Here is a 14,141-nt window from a genome sequence, read left to right as displayed (position 1 = left end):
ACTGCTATCCCAGGAGAGGGGAAAAAAAAGCACAAGCTTAATGAATTTGGTCAGACATACTGTGTAACAGATGTCCAACGTGCTGCCATGAGCTTAAATCATAAATATGATGGCTCTGTTTGGCATGGCAAAATATATTAGAAGGGTTTTATTGGTCACCGGGCAACATACTAGATGGGAATCATTCTGAAAAATGCAGAAACTATGTCTAGTAGCATCTCAAAAGTAGCCCTGGAGAAACACAGATAATCTGCTTGCACCAATTCATCAAGATGGTCCTTTGTTTCCCTAATTTGAGTGTCAAGAGCAACCATCCAATAAAGAATTGCCAAGACCCGATAAGATTCTCCTCTGGCTGCTGCTTTTTTTTGCCCTAACAACTGGTACTATTCATGCCTAAAGCACAAACTGAATAAATAGCTTCAAGGCTGGCAATGTTGGACACTGTTTGGAAATTTTTGTTCTTCCTTGAAAGGCTAAATCCCATATGTTTCTCACTTCCCCCCAAACAGGTAGCATTAATAGTCATTGTTGCACTGACTAATTTTAACTTTCTTAATACTGAGTATAGAAGGATGCTTCATAAGTTAAAAATAGTTTCTGTTGTATCATCAGTCCAGCAATGGATTAGTGAAGATTAAAAAACGGATTGTAATGCCTTCTTTGGCCTTGAGAAAGCTCTTATTGTGCCTATGGTTCAGTTGGTCTGCTGATCATTTTCATCTTAATGCAATCTTTAACATTATACTGCTACAGGTGAGAAATTGAGTAATACATTAAGACAACTATTCTCACTGAGCAATTTCACAAGAAATATGTTTCTAACTAAATTAGACATTTAGCAAATGCCATTTGTAATTCAACGTGGGGTGGGAGAAGGGGAGATCATCCTTTAAACAAGATATTGATATGCATTTCCTGAGAAAAAACAAATAATTATTTTTTAAAATTTCAATTGGGGTTCTAAATGTGAAATTATATACTGTCAGTCCAGTAGAACAACACAAGGAGAGCACTAAAGGCCTTAAGATTCTTACAAAATAAGCAATAAACAATTTTATCTCTAGCAGCCAGAAATCTTTCATTTAAATTAAGAAGAATCTACAGGTCCAGTTGATCCTGTGGGTATGATGTGCTGAATGTTCTTAACACTTAAATCATTTAGATGAACACTAGGAACCTCAAGGATCTGATAAAAATAAATAAATTACAATATTTAAAACGTAATGAATGTAATAATTTGGATGAAAATGAGGCTATAAAGATTGCATGAGAATCACTAAATTTAAAAAAGTAAAATTAAGCGGGAAGAGAATATCAGAAAGCTTACAATTGGAAAACTGAAATATTAATTAATTTACTTGAAAAAAATTTTCGTGACAGATTCCTCCCTGCTAAGAACATAAACGCAAATTCTATAAATAGAGCTATTGACATTTCGGTTGTTAGTTTGTTTTTACCGAAATCACAAAACAGAAATATTAGTTTGCAAATTTTCAAATGGCTATCATGTTCAGAATCCAGCTGGATTCCCTCTTCCTTTTTACTTGATGACTTCATAAAAGATAAATAAGCCCTTGGACTAAGAGGTGGGTTTACTGGCACAGTTAACTCTCTCGCCCAAGAAATTCTACTCCGCTGAGATTACTATTTGGGGGCTGGAAGTGGGGAATGAAGAGGTTTTTAGGACCCAGCAGGCGGCGGCAGGCGGCAGTTGTGTAGATCGCTGAGAGACTACGAGGGTCCGGTTCAGTTTTAATTCTGTCTCTAATCTCTGCAACAGCGGCGCTTCCTGGGTCCCGCGGCTCCCCTGCTCACTCAGCCGAGGCTGGCCGCTGGGCGAAAATCAAAGCCGCCTCCGCCCCATCACCCACGATGGAAACCCTCCAAGAAAAAGTGGCCCCGGACGCGTGTGCCTAAGGATTCCGCATAAAAGAAGTGCCCAAAATGAAGACCCTGGTGGTGAGTCATTTGTTGTAACTCCTCTGGGTATCGGCGGGATCCCGGAGCGCAGCGTCCCCAGGGCGCACGGGAGAGCTCCAGGGCGCCTAACCCTGAGCTGCTAGATCGCCCGTTACAAAGGGAGAACTTTTCACCTGCTCCGGGTCTACTCCCGATTCCTCAGTTCTGCTAGGCTCGGAATCCCAGAGCCGGAACGGGAACTCGGGTTGCTGGGCTCCTGGATCTCCGGCCAGAGTTCCGAGCGGTCAGCGGAGAGCTAGAGAAACCTAGGAGTGGTGGGCGTCTTGTTTGGGAATGGGGATTTCCCTAAAGCAACAGCTTGGCAAAAACTAAGAGGGGCGGGAAGCGGGGGACCTTTGCCGACTTTCTTGATTTCCTTGTCGTTATTTCAAACTTGCAAGGATGGCCGAGGTAGAGCTCCACGGGTCCAGAAAGGGGAAGCTAGACATTCCAGCAGCCGATCTGGGGACAGAGGGCCCCCTCCCAAAGTGCAAGCCCACCCCTGCCCCCGCCGCCGGAGCGCTGTCCCTCGCGTAGCGGGGCGCCGCGCACCACCTGTCCTCTGCCAGGAGATGTGGGAGGCGGTGGCGGCCGAAAGCAGCGACGCGCAGGGAGCATCCCCTGCGGTACCCCCGGGGACTGTGCCTTCTCTGCCCGGGCAGTGAGCGGCCGGGGTAGAAACCGAGCCATGCAGCCCCCGACCCCGACCTCCCCCGCCCGTCTTGTCTGACCGTCGCGCTGGTGTCCCCGCCGGGCGCGCTCCTCCCGGGTCGGCGCTCAGAGACTCTCCTGTGCTCTCTCCCGCCCGCCCGCAGCGCCATGGTCTGGCAGTGTGTTTAGCGCTCACCACCATGTGCACCAGCTTGTTGCTCGTGTACAGCAGCCTCGGAGGCCAGAAGGAGCGGCCCCCGCAGCAGCAGCAGCAGCAGGCAGCGGCGACCCTCAGCTCGCGGCGGTCGGCAGAGAGCAGCCCCCCGCCGCGCCCGGAGACCCCCGCGGGACCGCGGCCACTGGACGGATACCTCGGCGTGGTGGACCACAAGGTGACAGCTCGCTCGCCAGCCTGCCCGCCACCCAGCCTGGGGATCCCGCACACCTGAGCTTGCCCCCTTCCCCGGGGCTGGGAGGCGCCGTGAGTAGGTGCCATTCGGAGGCTGGAAGGGGGAGTGGACCCTGCGGGGTGGGATGGGATAGTTACTATTTGGCGTGAATTTCTATTTGGAGAAGATAGCAAAGTTTTTTAAGGAACAGGGATGAGATGGGTGCGCCCCAAAGCCTAATTTCCTAACAGGAACCGTCCCTGGAACTAGAACCGCTCATCCCCGGAACGACAGCTACTGCTGGGTGCTGGATTCCTGAAGCCTCGGGTTTGGCGGCCGAGTCGCGCCCTAATGGGAGGAGACCCGGGAATGGAGCGGGTACCAGTCCGAGCGGTTACCTCGGACAGGGTGCCGGAAGCTAAATAGCAGCTAGTCCTCTGCTGGCCGCTGCTCAGGCTCGCAGATTCCTATCTGATCTCTGCTTCGGATGCTCAGGGCTGAATTATCACAGCCCTGGAGAGCAGTGCCCAGGCAGGCGCAGAAGGCTTGAGGCACAGACTCAGCTTCCATTGGCTTGAAACTCATCATTGAGGGCCTATTTTCCTGTGCCTTCCGGGAAGCCGCTGCATGGCTTGGCTAATAATTAATAAGATGAATTTTTAAGAAATTGAGCTTTCTTTCCCTGGAATAATAAATCTCTGGTTTCAGAGTGTGAAGCCTCTGGGAGAATTGTAATCAAGTTTCTTGATTCTAAAAAGATATTTTAATACAGTTTAAATGTATTTCCCATTGTTTGAAGCTGTTAATATATTTTTATTAAAACACCATTCCATTCCATATATGCTCTATAAAGCTACCTCTTGAAACCACCCAACTGTTCTGCTTTATGTATTACTACGTTTTATGGTTGTGAACCAAAGTAATATTTAGGAGGTGCTCCTTTTGTGTGAAAAGGTGGCTTTTGTCATGCAAGAAAAAGTCAGACTTTTTAAAGTAACCATCAAAATGCTTCTACTCACTTGTGCAATGTATAATGCTAAGGAGTTTGAAGAGTACAAAGGAGTTTAAGGCAAGACCCAACCTTTAGAAATCTTTGAATGTCTGTGGGGAAAAAACAACATACCATGAAATATGAATGGATGGATAGATGACAGAGAGATAGATGGTAAATATAAATGTATGGGAAATACTGGATATAAATAGTTATTATTGTTGGAATACAGAGATGAGAAAGATCTCTGCTCTGGTAGGATTAAGGAAAGTTTCTTTGAAAAGGTGGAACTTGTACTGGAAAGATTCAGGAAGCAGAAAAGAGAGAGAGATTTCATTAGGAAGTGATTTGCTGGGGAGGGGTCTGGTGATAGATCTTAAAATCAAAAGTAGAAACAGCCATCAGTTTCACAGTTAAGGCTTCTGTTTCTCTTTAATTTGTTGATTGATTACATACTTTGTATCTGCAAGCAACCCATAAGGGCTGAGTCCTAGAAAAGTTTGGGCACTGACTTCTGACTGTGGATGGATGTGGTGTTTATGTGTTTATGATGAATCTATTGAACATGGTGGATTTTCATGGCTGTTGTTTAATGGAAATGGCTAGCATTTGTGAAGGTTTTGTTAATAGGGATGTCAAAAGGCAAATTTGCCGAAAGCTGTGATCTACCTTTAGGAAGATGTTGCTAGTACTTCCCTTCCTGTGCTCTCCTGCTGGACCAGCACTAGCTAAGAATGTTGATAGCCTAAGGCAAACTATGATGCCCTTATGTTCTTTTTCAAAACAGTGTTTATTCACACGAATATACTGGTTTTCATTTTCAGTGAATCAGCATTGTATTTCATTAAAATGAAGAACAGCCCTTTTGGGGAAGGGATAGGGACACTATATATGAGAAATTGAGATTATCTGTAGTAAAGGGTTTTGTAAACTGTAAAGTGTTTTGTGAATGATAGATATGTGTGGAAGACCTTAGCAGAGAATTATAAATGTGACCAGGAAGGTCTTTGTAGATAATATTAATGAAATTCTTTTATAGAAAATCAACTTCTCACAAAATTCCATATCCAAAGGGTTCAAAAAAGTTTACCCTGCCTCAAGCAAAGGAACAAATGCAGATCTTAAAACAAGTGCCTTCTCTTTAGGCATTATTGCAATTGTCCCACTGAATGAAATGTAAGCTGCTCAGAATGTAGTCAATTTGTTGTTGTTTAGTCACTAAGTCATGTCTGACTCTTTGCAACCCCTTGGACTGTGGCTGCCAGGCTCCTCTGTCTATGGGATTTCCCAGGCAATAATACTGGAGTGGGTTGCCATTTCCTTCTTCAGGGGATCTTCCCCACCCAGGGGTCGAACCTGTGTCTTCTACACTGGGCAGGCAGATTCTTTACAACTGAACCACCAGGGAAGCCAGTAGTCACTTGACTGCTACTGTTTACTGACTGGAAGTTGGGCAAAGTTTCATCTCCAATGGCTCTCTGAAGGTACACATGTAAAATGTTTATGTTCTCTCCCAGTTGCTGTTTAGGTTTACTTGGGAGTTTCCTATGTATAGTCTTGCTTAAGCAGAGGTAGAAATCATTTGTTAGACTGTTGCTGGGAATTTTCTTTCCAGTTGATACCCAGGAAGGTAAGAAATGAAAGCTTTTCTACTCTTATTGTGTTGCCAGATGATGCTCTGATTGCTTTTGTCCCCAACTCTCACATCAGGCTTTAGAAAACTTATGGGATGTCCTGACTGTGATGACCACCAAGCCATATGCTGCTGCATATTGAATCAGAATTCCAACAGACTTTCTATTTCCCATTGATTTACTGAATCTGGAGAGGGTTACAGACACCACTTAGGAAAACGTTCACATCTCCATGGCTGGAGGTCCCAAAGTCTGATAAATATGTAGTGTTTTTGTTCGGTTACATGATGGTATTAACATTATAACTCCAAGATTAAATTCAACAGGCGGTCCTAATCCCCAACACCTGAATTTCACAAATTACCGCCTGTCTGCAATGATAGTCTTGTCTTATACGCTGCAGACTGAATTACTGTTGAGATTAAATCACTATGTGCTTTTGTTGAAAGACATGCCGCAAGTCAAGCCAGTGATGAGCAATATGTATAGAAGCTTAAAATATCACTTTGCATGGTCATATTCCATACTTCCTCTTTCACAAAAGATGTGAGCGGAAATTGTAATTCCAGTATGACTGAGTAAGTGAGGGATTCTTGCAATATCTTGTGACAATGAAGCCGTTTCACTCTCTCTTAGATTTTTTTCTCTTCATTCCCAACCCTTCCCCTAAACTTTTCCCTACAAATCTCCCACTAACTCATTTCCATCTTGTTACATGTCTGTTACTGCAGCTACTGTATCTGCATCCTGGCATTTCCTGGTCCCTGTTTTTGGAAGCCATTGATTTCTAATCAGATCTGCCAGATCTAAGCAAAGAAGCCAAGTTCCATGGTTTGGGGAAACTTCAGCCTCTGAACTGCAGCATAATGTATAATCAAACTAAAATATACATGTGTGTGCTTGCACACAGAGACACACACACACACTAAATCAAACCACCCCCAGAGGAAAGCACCGATTCTCCCAGCAGAGTGGGAGGGGGCATGTAGCACATTCTATGTCCAGACTGGATTGGCTCCGGGTAGGTAAAGTCATTGGCCATCTGGTGGACCCTGTGAAATGAAACTGTGAGCCAATTCCCATTTCCAGTGGAGCAACAAGGGAAGCCCTTCCAGTGAACAGGAGCTCTTATCACAGAAGGCCAACTTGTCACCTGGGCTGCCCTTTGCTTAAATGGCTTATAAAGAGCAGTGATCATAAGGTCTGAAGCTGAGCTGCTCTCTCCTCATTTTAGCAAGAATGGATTTTACATGTACCAGTGGCATGCTTGCCTTGGTTCTTTCTTTCCTTAAGCACTCAGTTATATAGACAAAACCAAACTGCTTAGAGGTAATAGTACTATCACTATTAATTAGTAGCTGTCCAGTTGGAATGCTAAGACAAATCAATGCAAGAGTTGAAAAAAGAATTCAAAACTGGAAAAAAAGGTTCAGTTCTGACTCTTTGTGACCCCCAGGGACTGCAGCACACCAGGCTTCCCTGTCCATCACCAACTTCTGGAGCTTACTCAAACTCATGTCCATCGAGTTGGTGATGCCATCCAACCATCTCATCCTCTGGCATCCCCTTCTCCTCCTGCCTTCAATCTTGCCCATCATCAGGGTCTTTTCCAATGAGTCACTTCTTCACATCAGGTGGCCAAAGTATTGGAGTTTCAGCTTCAGCATCAGTCCTTCCAATGAATGTTCAGGACTGATTTCCTCTAGGATGGACTGGTTGGATCTCCTTGCAGTCCAAGGGGCTCTCAAGAGTCTTCTCCAACACCACAGTTCAAAAGCATCAGTTCTTCGGTGCTCAGCTTTCTTTATAGTCCAACTCTCACATCCATACATGACTACTGGAAAAACCATACCCTTGACCAGATGGACCTTTGTTAGCAAAGTAATGTCTCTGCTTTTTAATATACTGTGTAGGTTGGCCATAGCTTTTTTTTCAAGGAGCAAGCATCTTATAATTTCATGGCTGAAATCACCACCTACAGTGATTTTGGAGCCCCACAAAATAAAGTCTGTCACTGTTTCTATTGTTTCCTCACCTATTTGCCATGAAGTGATGGGACCAGTTGCCATGAGCTTAGTTTTCTGAATGTTGAGTTTTAAGCCAACTTTTTCACTCTCTTTCACTAAAAAAGGTATGTGCCATATAACTTTGAAATTATGGCATAAGAATTCTTTTTTTAGAGAGGTATATACATTCTCAGATATAAGTTTATATCATTCATTAGACTCTTTTATAATATTTGAGGTATCCAGTGAAGGATAATTTGGTTCTTAAAGAAATTTAAAGTGACTCATTTGCAGTGTTCAAGTATTATAAAATGTAAAGTGCCAATTATGACAGAACTCTGTTATCACAAAGCATCAACTAAAAGAAATCATGAAATGAACAGCTTTTTATTGGCAAAAATTTCCAATAATGTAGTTGTTTTAAACTGGAAAAGTATTCTTATAAGGTTAATAAAATAGTTAACCTTTCTTAATTCTGATCCAGGAGTATTTCTCCAACTTCCCATAGGAGTAATCCCAAGATACTGTTATGCCAAAGCCCAGATTGTACCTAGTATGTACCTATGAGTCTGACCTGGGTCCCTTTCAAGTGTCAGGTGTTCTGGCCTCTTTCTGATCCTTGCACACTGATTGTGCCTCAGGACCTTTGCACTGGCTGTTTCATCTCCCTGGAAAGCTCTCGCCCAAGATCTTTTGCATGGTTGATTCCTTCTGATCATTTAGTCTTCAGATCACATATAATCTTCTTGGGTATCGAACTCTTTAAATAGCCCCCTTCTCAACAGTCGTTCTCTATTTTACCAGCCTGTTTTATTTCCCTAATAATACTTAACAATATCTGAAATAAACTGAGTTTATTTGTGTCTTGTCTGCCCTCCCCCCAAGTACAATCTAAGTGCTGTGACAGCAAATATTTATACCTCTTGCTGAACAGTTTAACTTCAGGCCTAATGCTTGGCCATTGGCCAGCACACAATAAGTACTTATGGAAGGAAAGAAGAAAGCAGGGTGTATTGGGGGTACCTTACGTCAAGTCCTTTCTCTACAAGAAACATCAGGGCAGTCCCAGGCCCAGGTATGTCCCGTCTTTCCTAAATCTGATTTACTATTGCTCCACCTAATAATGATAATGGAAAGGAAGAAGAAATGATTTAAAACATAAGACTCTTTGGGAATAAGATTTGGGAATCTACCAATTTAATAGGCTTCCCTTATTATCGTGCACATTAAAGTTTGCGAATTATCATCTAAAATGTTTTTAATCATCACAATGTGTAGTTCTGTAGCTAATTTGTTTCTGGGTTTTGAACTACTCACAGCCCTTAGTAAATATTCACTGAAGGCCTAATAGTTGCAAAATTACACGGAATTCTGGAAGAAGAACACAGTCCCTACCCTCAAAGAACCTTTTTTATCTAATTGGAAAGAAAAGACAAAGAAGCAAGAAAGGTTAATAAAAAAGCAAGTGCTGAATAATAATATGAAACCAAGAAATAGTAAATCAAGGCAGTGGCACTAAAAAGGAGGCAATTTCTGTGATCTTTCCCATCTATAAAATTGGTTAAATACTATTATTACCTTAGAAGTTATCAAACTTTCAAACTAAAATTCCATTATTCATTAAACCTTTTAAATATATGTGTGTATTTCTATATATATTACATAGATGACAGGCAGTGATAGTTAACAACTTGAATATTAAATCAACTTCAAAGTGGGTTGATTTTAAATTCAAAATATTCAGTCTCTTTATGATTCTCCTTTGGAATGCCATAAGATCCCCTGGACTCTTGAAGAGAGCTAACCCTGTTACCTTGTTCACCTGTCTCTGTAACATATGGTGACTATATTTACAAACCAAATCTCGTAACTCATGGTATGATGAATTCGAACATAATTGTGTTGGCCACAAGACAGAATATTTGCGATCAGATCTGTCCTGAAACACAGCATCTGTTATAGAGGAGACTTTTCATAACCTCTAAGGTCAAAGCACAGCTCAGTATAATTCCTGTCCTCCAAATGCTGGGGTAAAGAGAGATTAGAGATGAGAAAAGACTGAAAGGTTAAAACCCATCATTAATCAATAAATTATTCTGAAAAGCTTCTATACATGTATTAAGTAGCCTTTGAGCAGCTGTGAAGGGCCTTAGATATTGAAAGACAAGGAATGATGATTTCTTAAATAATAATATTATTACCCACACCTTGTAATTCAAGAGAATTCCCTTGTGAGTCAGTAAATTTATGATCAAATGGTCAATAAAAACTTGGAAGTGGGGGCTTTTGTGAGATGTACTCAGATTCTTCTCAAGCTGTTTTAGTCTTAAACTCATAGTGTGGGCCTGGGACAAGTAAATATTTTTATTGCATGCTCTATTCAATATAGTTTCCCAAATAATAACCACAAGCATGGATAGTCTTAATTTAGACAGAATATCAGCAGGGAAGCCTTCCCAGACTTGTAGCCCATGATGGATCTGAGGTATATGCTTTGTCTTCATCACCAGGTTCCCACGATAATACTAATTCTAGTTTATTATCATTTTTTGTCTAAAATTGTCTGCTTTTCCAGTTTGACAATCAACTCTTGGAGAAGGGGAATTTTTTTCTCTTTTTTTGTCATTAAATCCTCAGCCTGGCATATAATGGATCATCAATAAATATTTGTTGCATGCATAAGTGTATCTATATAAATATTTTATATTTCTTCTAAAATAAGCCCATTTATGACTGCTTGGAGTCACTGAAAAAGAATAACTACATATTGTAAATATCAATTTCTCAGGCCACAATTTGTAATTCTGTAACTATTTCATTTCCACATTCTTGTACTTATCAGATCTCTTCAACATACTCAAAATTTTAGAGCTAGAACAAAAATTTCACAATTATCAAAAGGGACGCATGAGTGGTCGTGCAACTTTCCCAGAGTGGCAGTATGGGTCTCTGACATGAGTATCATTCCTATAAAAGAAATTCAATGCCAATGTATTCTAAGCAGCGACTCAATGCTATTTGAACAGAATTTATTAAAATGAAGAACCTAGGCCTATCCAGTTATTGGAAAGAAATAAATATTTAAACATCTTATTATTCTGAAATGAATATGAGCATATGCCTCTAGATAGTTGAAAAGAGCTCCCATCAACCACTGACTTAGCAACGGGTACTCTAAAGGCTGCATAAAATGCATGGCACTGATGTAATTGAAACAATTTGCAAATCAGAGTAGATTTTGCCTTTAAAAAGTAAACCAAGCCAAAAGGAGTGTGATGTTTAATTATTTGCAGAAAATGTCATAAGTAGACCACTCATTCAGCTGAATTACCTTCTCCTCAGTGGGGAAGGAAACATCAGTGGGAGATTCAGTTCACCAAGTTTCTTCAGGTAACCATTGACTCCTGCTAGATTCTGAGATGAGCTTCTTACTCTGAGATAGAATGACTTGAGGCAAATAAGAAAAACCATTTTACCAATAGTAGGGAAAATGAACCTCTGTAGATCATAATGAAAAGGAATCTTTTTTATTATATTCTCTTTTAATAGCTAAGAAGATGTCTTTAGTGTTCCCAAGAACCTCACCAAGTCTGAAGATACCCTGGCTGACTGAAATGCAGAGTTAAATCATTTTTAAATAAGAAAGCATATTCTGGAAATTAATTGCACATAAGGGACCTCTCTACTGACTGAACTGCATTACTGAGTTTCTCATTTACAGATCTGCTCAAGTTCTTCGCACACCTCCAATGGCTTCCCATTTCATGGAGGATCACGTTCAGACTCCATAGGATGGCTCTCAAGGCCTGATGGGGTCTTTGTGGCCTAACTCTCCAACCCCACCTCTCACAGCAACTCGTAGCCCAGGCTCCCCACACCCTGGGAACACAGCTTGCTGTTTCACACTCACCTGCTCTTCCTCCATTAAGGAATGCCCTCTCTCCTTTTTTTCCACCAGGTAGGGAATGAATCATGCATTAAAACCCAGTGAAAGCATCTCCTTGCTAAAGTTTCCCAGAGACAACCTCTATGCAGAGTAAACCGCTCATTCTTTTATGCCAATGGCGTATCAGTCAATCAAATATTGGGTGAGTGCCCACTATGTGTTAGACACAGAGAGGGAAAAAATAGGGAGGACCTAGTCCTTACCCACAGGAAAATCACAGTGGAGGAAATTATATATTACAATAACTGTACCTTGGTAAGTGCTAAAATATTCTCTGTATCCTGTGCACATCTCTAATAACAAAATATGGCAATTATTTGTTTGCATGCTTATTTCTCCTACTAAACTACACCTTTTTGAGGCCAGGAACAAAACTTATCCATCCTAGTATCTCCAGAATCTGAAACTGTACCTCATACATGTCAAAACTCAACAAATGTTTGTTGAACATTAGGTGGACAGAAAATGAAAGTGAAAGTCACTCAGTCGTGTCCAACTCTTTGCAACCCCATGGACTATAGCCTACCAAGTTCCACCGTCCATGGGATTTTCCAAGCAAGAATACTGGAGTGGGTTGCCATTTCCTTCTCCAGGTGATCTTCCAGACCCAGGGATTGAACCCAGGTCTCCCACACTGTAGGCAGACGCTTTACCATCTGAGCCACCCGGGAACAGAATCCTGTTCTAATTATGTGTAATAGGAGGAGAGCTGAACAAATCTGGCTAATAGACTTACGATAAGAATGACAGAAATGATAAGTAGGGACAGAAGGACTTCACATTTGTGGCACACACATCTTTAATTTCTGGTTCCCCTTTAAATGCAGTGCAGCTTTTGCTGACCTTTCCAGAGTGGTTGACCTGGTGTTGAGAAATAGAGTGCCTCTATTTGAGGGCAGAATGGTATTGTGAAAGGCAGGTAGGCATGTCCAAGCTTTTTACTTGTTATGAGCTCTTTGGAAAGCCCTGTAACTTTTAGGCTAGTCTGTAGAAGGGGCAGTGAAGCTAGATTTGTTCATTCTTTCATTTATCAAATAATATTGTGTGACTTGCCATTATGTTCAGGACCCAGAAAGTAGCGACACATAAGGTATGATCCCTGACCCTGTGAAACTTACATATATGAGAGACAGATAAGCAGGCATAAAAGCACAGCCCAGGTTTGGAAAGAAAGATTTACATGTTATGGAGATTAACTTTTTATCCTGAAAGCTTTGAGGAAGTCTTCAAAGGGTGATTAAAGAAATGACTTCACCAGATGTGTTTCAATGGATCATCATGGCTTTGGCGTGGCACAGGTCTGAGCGGTCCTAGGTTATAGAAAGAGGGACCAGTTAGCAGAGTGTAGATGTGACCTGAGTGAGAGATGCTTAAAAAAGATCTAAGATTTGTGCCTGCCTTAAGTTTCTATGATCACCCACCCCACTGTGTCGGTTCAGACAGTCTGAGTGCATCTTTTCGAACAGCAGAAGGTTTGTGGTTCAAGATTGCCTCTCAAAAGTTAGTGAAAAGAGTTTGAGGATGATCCCAGATGGCACTCCAACTTTGTCTAATTTTGAACCTTGCTGTGCATCTTAATACCACATACTGACTTGAGCAAAACAATGGTGTGGTGGTTAAGGCTGAAGCAAGCTGTTCATGGAGATTCCATCATGCACACTGGCAATGGATGACAGGAATTAAACCCTCCACCTGCAGCAGAGCCAGTGGGGTGTGGAATACATGTGATGAAGACTTTTTATTAGGTAACAGTTCTACAAGGAGAGAATTTACCCTAGAATAACCTTGTCATAGGAGACTTTTGTTGCATAATAAATGTCACCAGGTATAAATCTGTTTGAAATATGGGGTGGAAGGTGGTCTCCTCTCCTTTCATTCCCATAGTTAGAGAGCAATTGGCATTCTTTTAAATCACTTAAGTTTGTTAACAACTTCTAAGAAAAGTAAAGATTCTATTTCCCATGCATCAGAAGGAAAAAAAAATGTGTCAAGGGGATCTGATTCCTAATTCATTTGAAAACATTTGGTTGGAAGCAAAAAATACACACATCTGAATGAGTTCTAGTTTTACGGGGCTCATATTTGGAGTTACTCAGCAATGTTGCACCTGCCAAGCTGCCATCAGGGATTTCCAAGTTGTCTCCCATTACCTAAGGAGTACGTACTTCCATTCTGTAGTGCTAATCATAAAGCTGGATCATTCCATTTTTGTTCCTCTTGTTGCAGGTTTTGAACAAAGTGCTAGAAGTGGTGATGATATTCTACTTGTTTTCTGGAACAAAAAGGGATTATAGGAATCTGTATGTGTTCCCCACTACCAAAGAAAAAGAAGCTTCACCTTGATACTCAAGCCATAATGAATCCCTTAAAGAATTATGCCCATCACTCTTCCTAACAACTGTGTGTGGTTTTTGACTGTTTCAAATTTGAAGGGGTTTTAACCCGAAAGTTCAGAAATAAAAATCAGAGAAAGCCATTATAAGAGTACAGGGTATTCTGACTGGATGAACCTTCAGTAGTGAAGTATAAAGATGAAATAACTAAGTCCAGGACCAGGAATAA

General features: G+C 41.5%; 1 protein-coding gene across 1 annotated transcript in view; it reads left to right on the top strand.

The window, feature by feature from the left end:
* The first annotated feature begins 1,795 nt into the window (after window positions 1–1,795).
* Window positions 1,796–14,141, top strand: part of ST6GALNAC5 (ST6 N-acetylgalactosaminide alpha-2,6-sialyltransferase 5) — a 221,515-nt gene continuing 209,169 nt past the window's right edge. Inside the window, exons 1-2 of the mRNA XM_055585436.1 lie at window positions 1,796–1,962; window positions 2,778–3,005. Of these exons, the coding sequence (XP_055441411.1) occupies window positions 1,948–1,962; window positions 2,778–3,005 (243 nt within the window). The 5' untranslated portion in view covers window positions 1,796–1,947. The remainder of the gene's footprint in view (window positions 1,963–2,777; window positions 3,006–14,141) is intronic.

This window comes from Bubalus kerabau, chromosome 6 (assembly GCF_029407905.1).
Source record: "Bubalus kerabau isolate K-KA32 ecotype Philippines breed swamp buffalo chromosome 6, PCC_UOA_SB_1v2, whole genome shotgun sequence".
NCBI lineage: Eukaryota > Metazoa > Chordata > Mammalia > Artiodactyla > Bovidae > Bubalus > Bubalus kerabau.
This window is presented reverse-complemented; position numbering and strand designations above follow the sequence as displayed.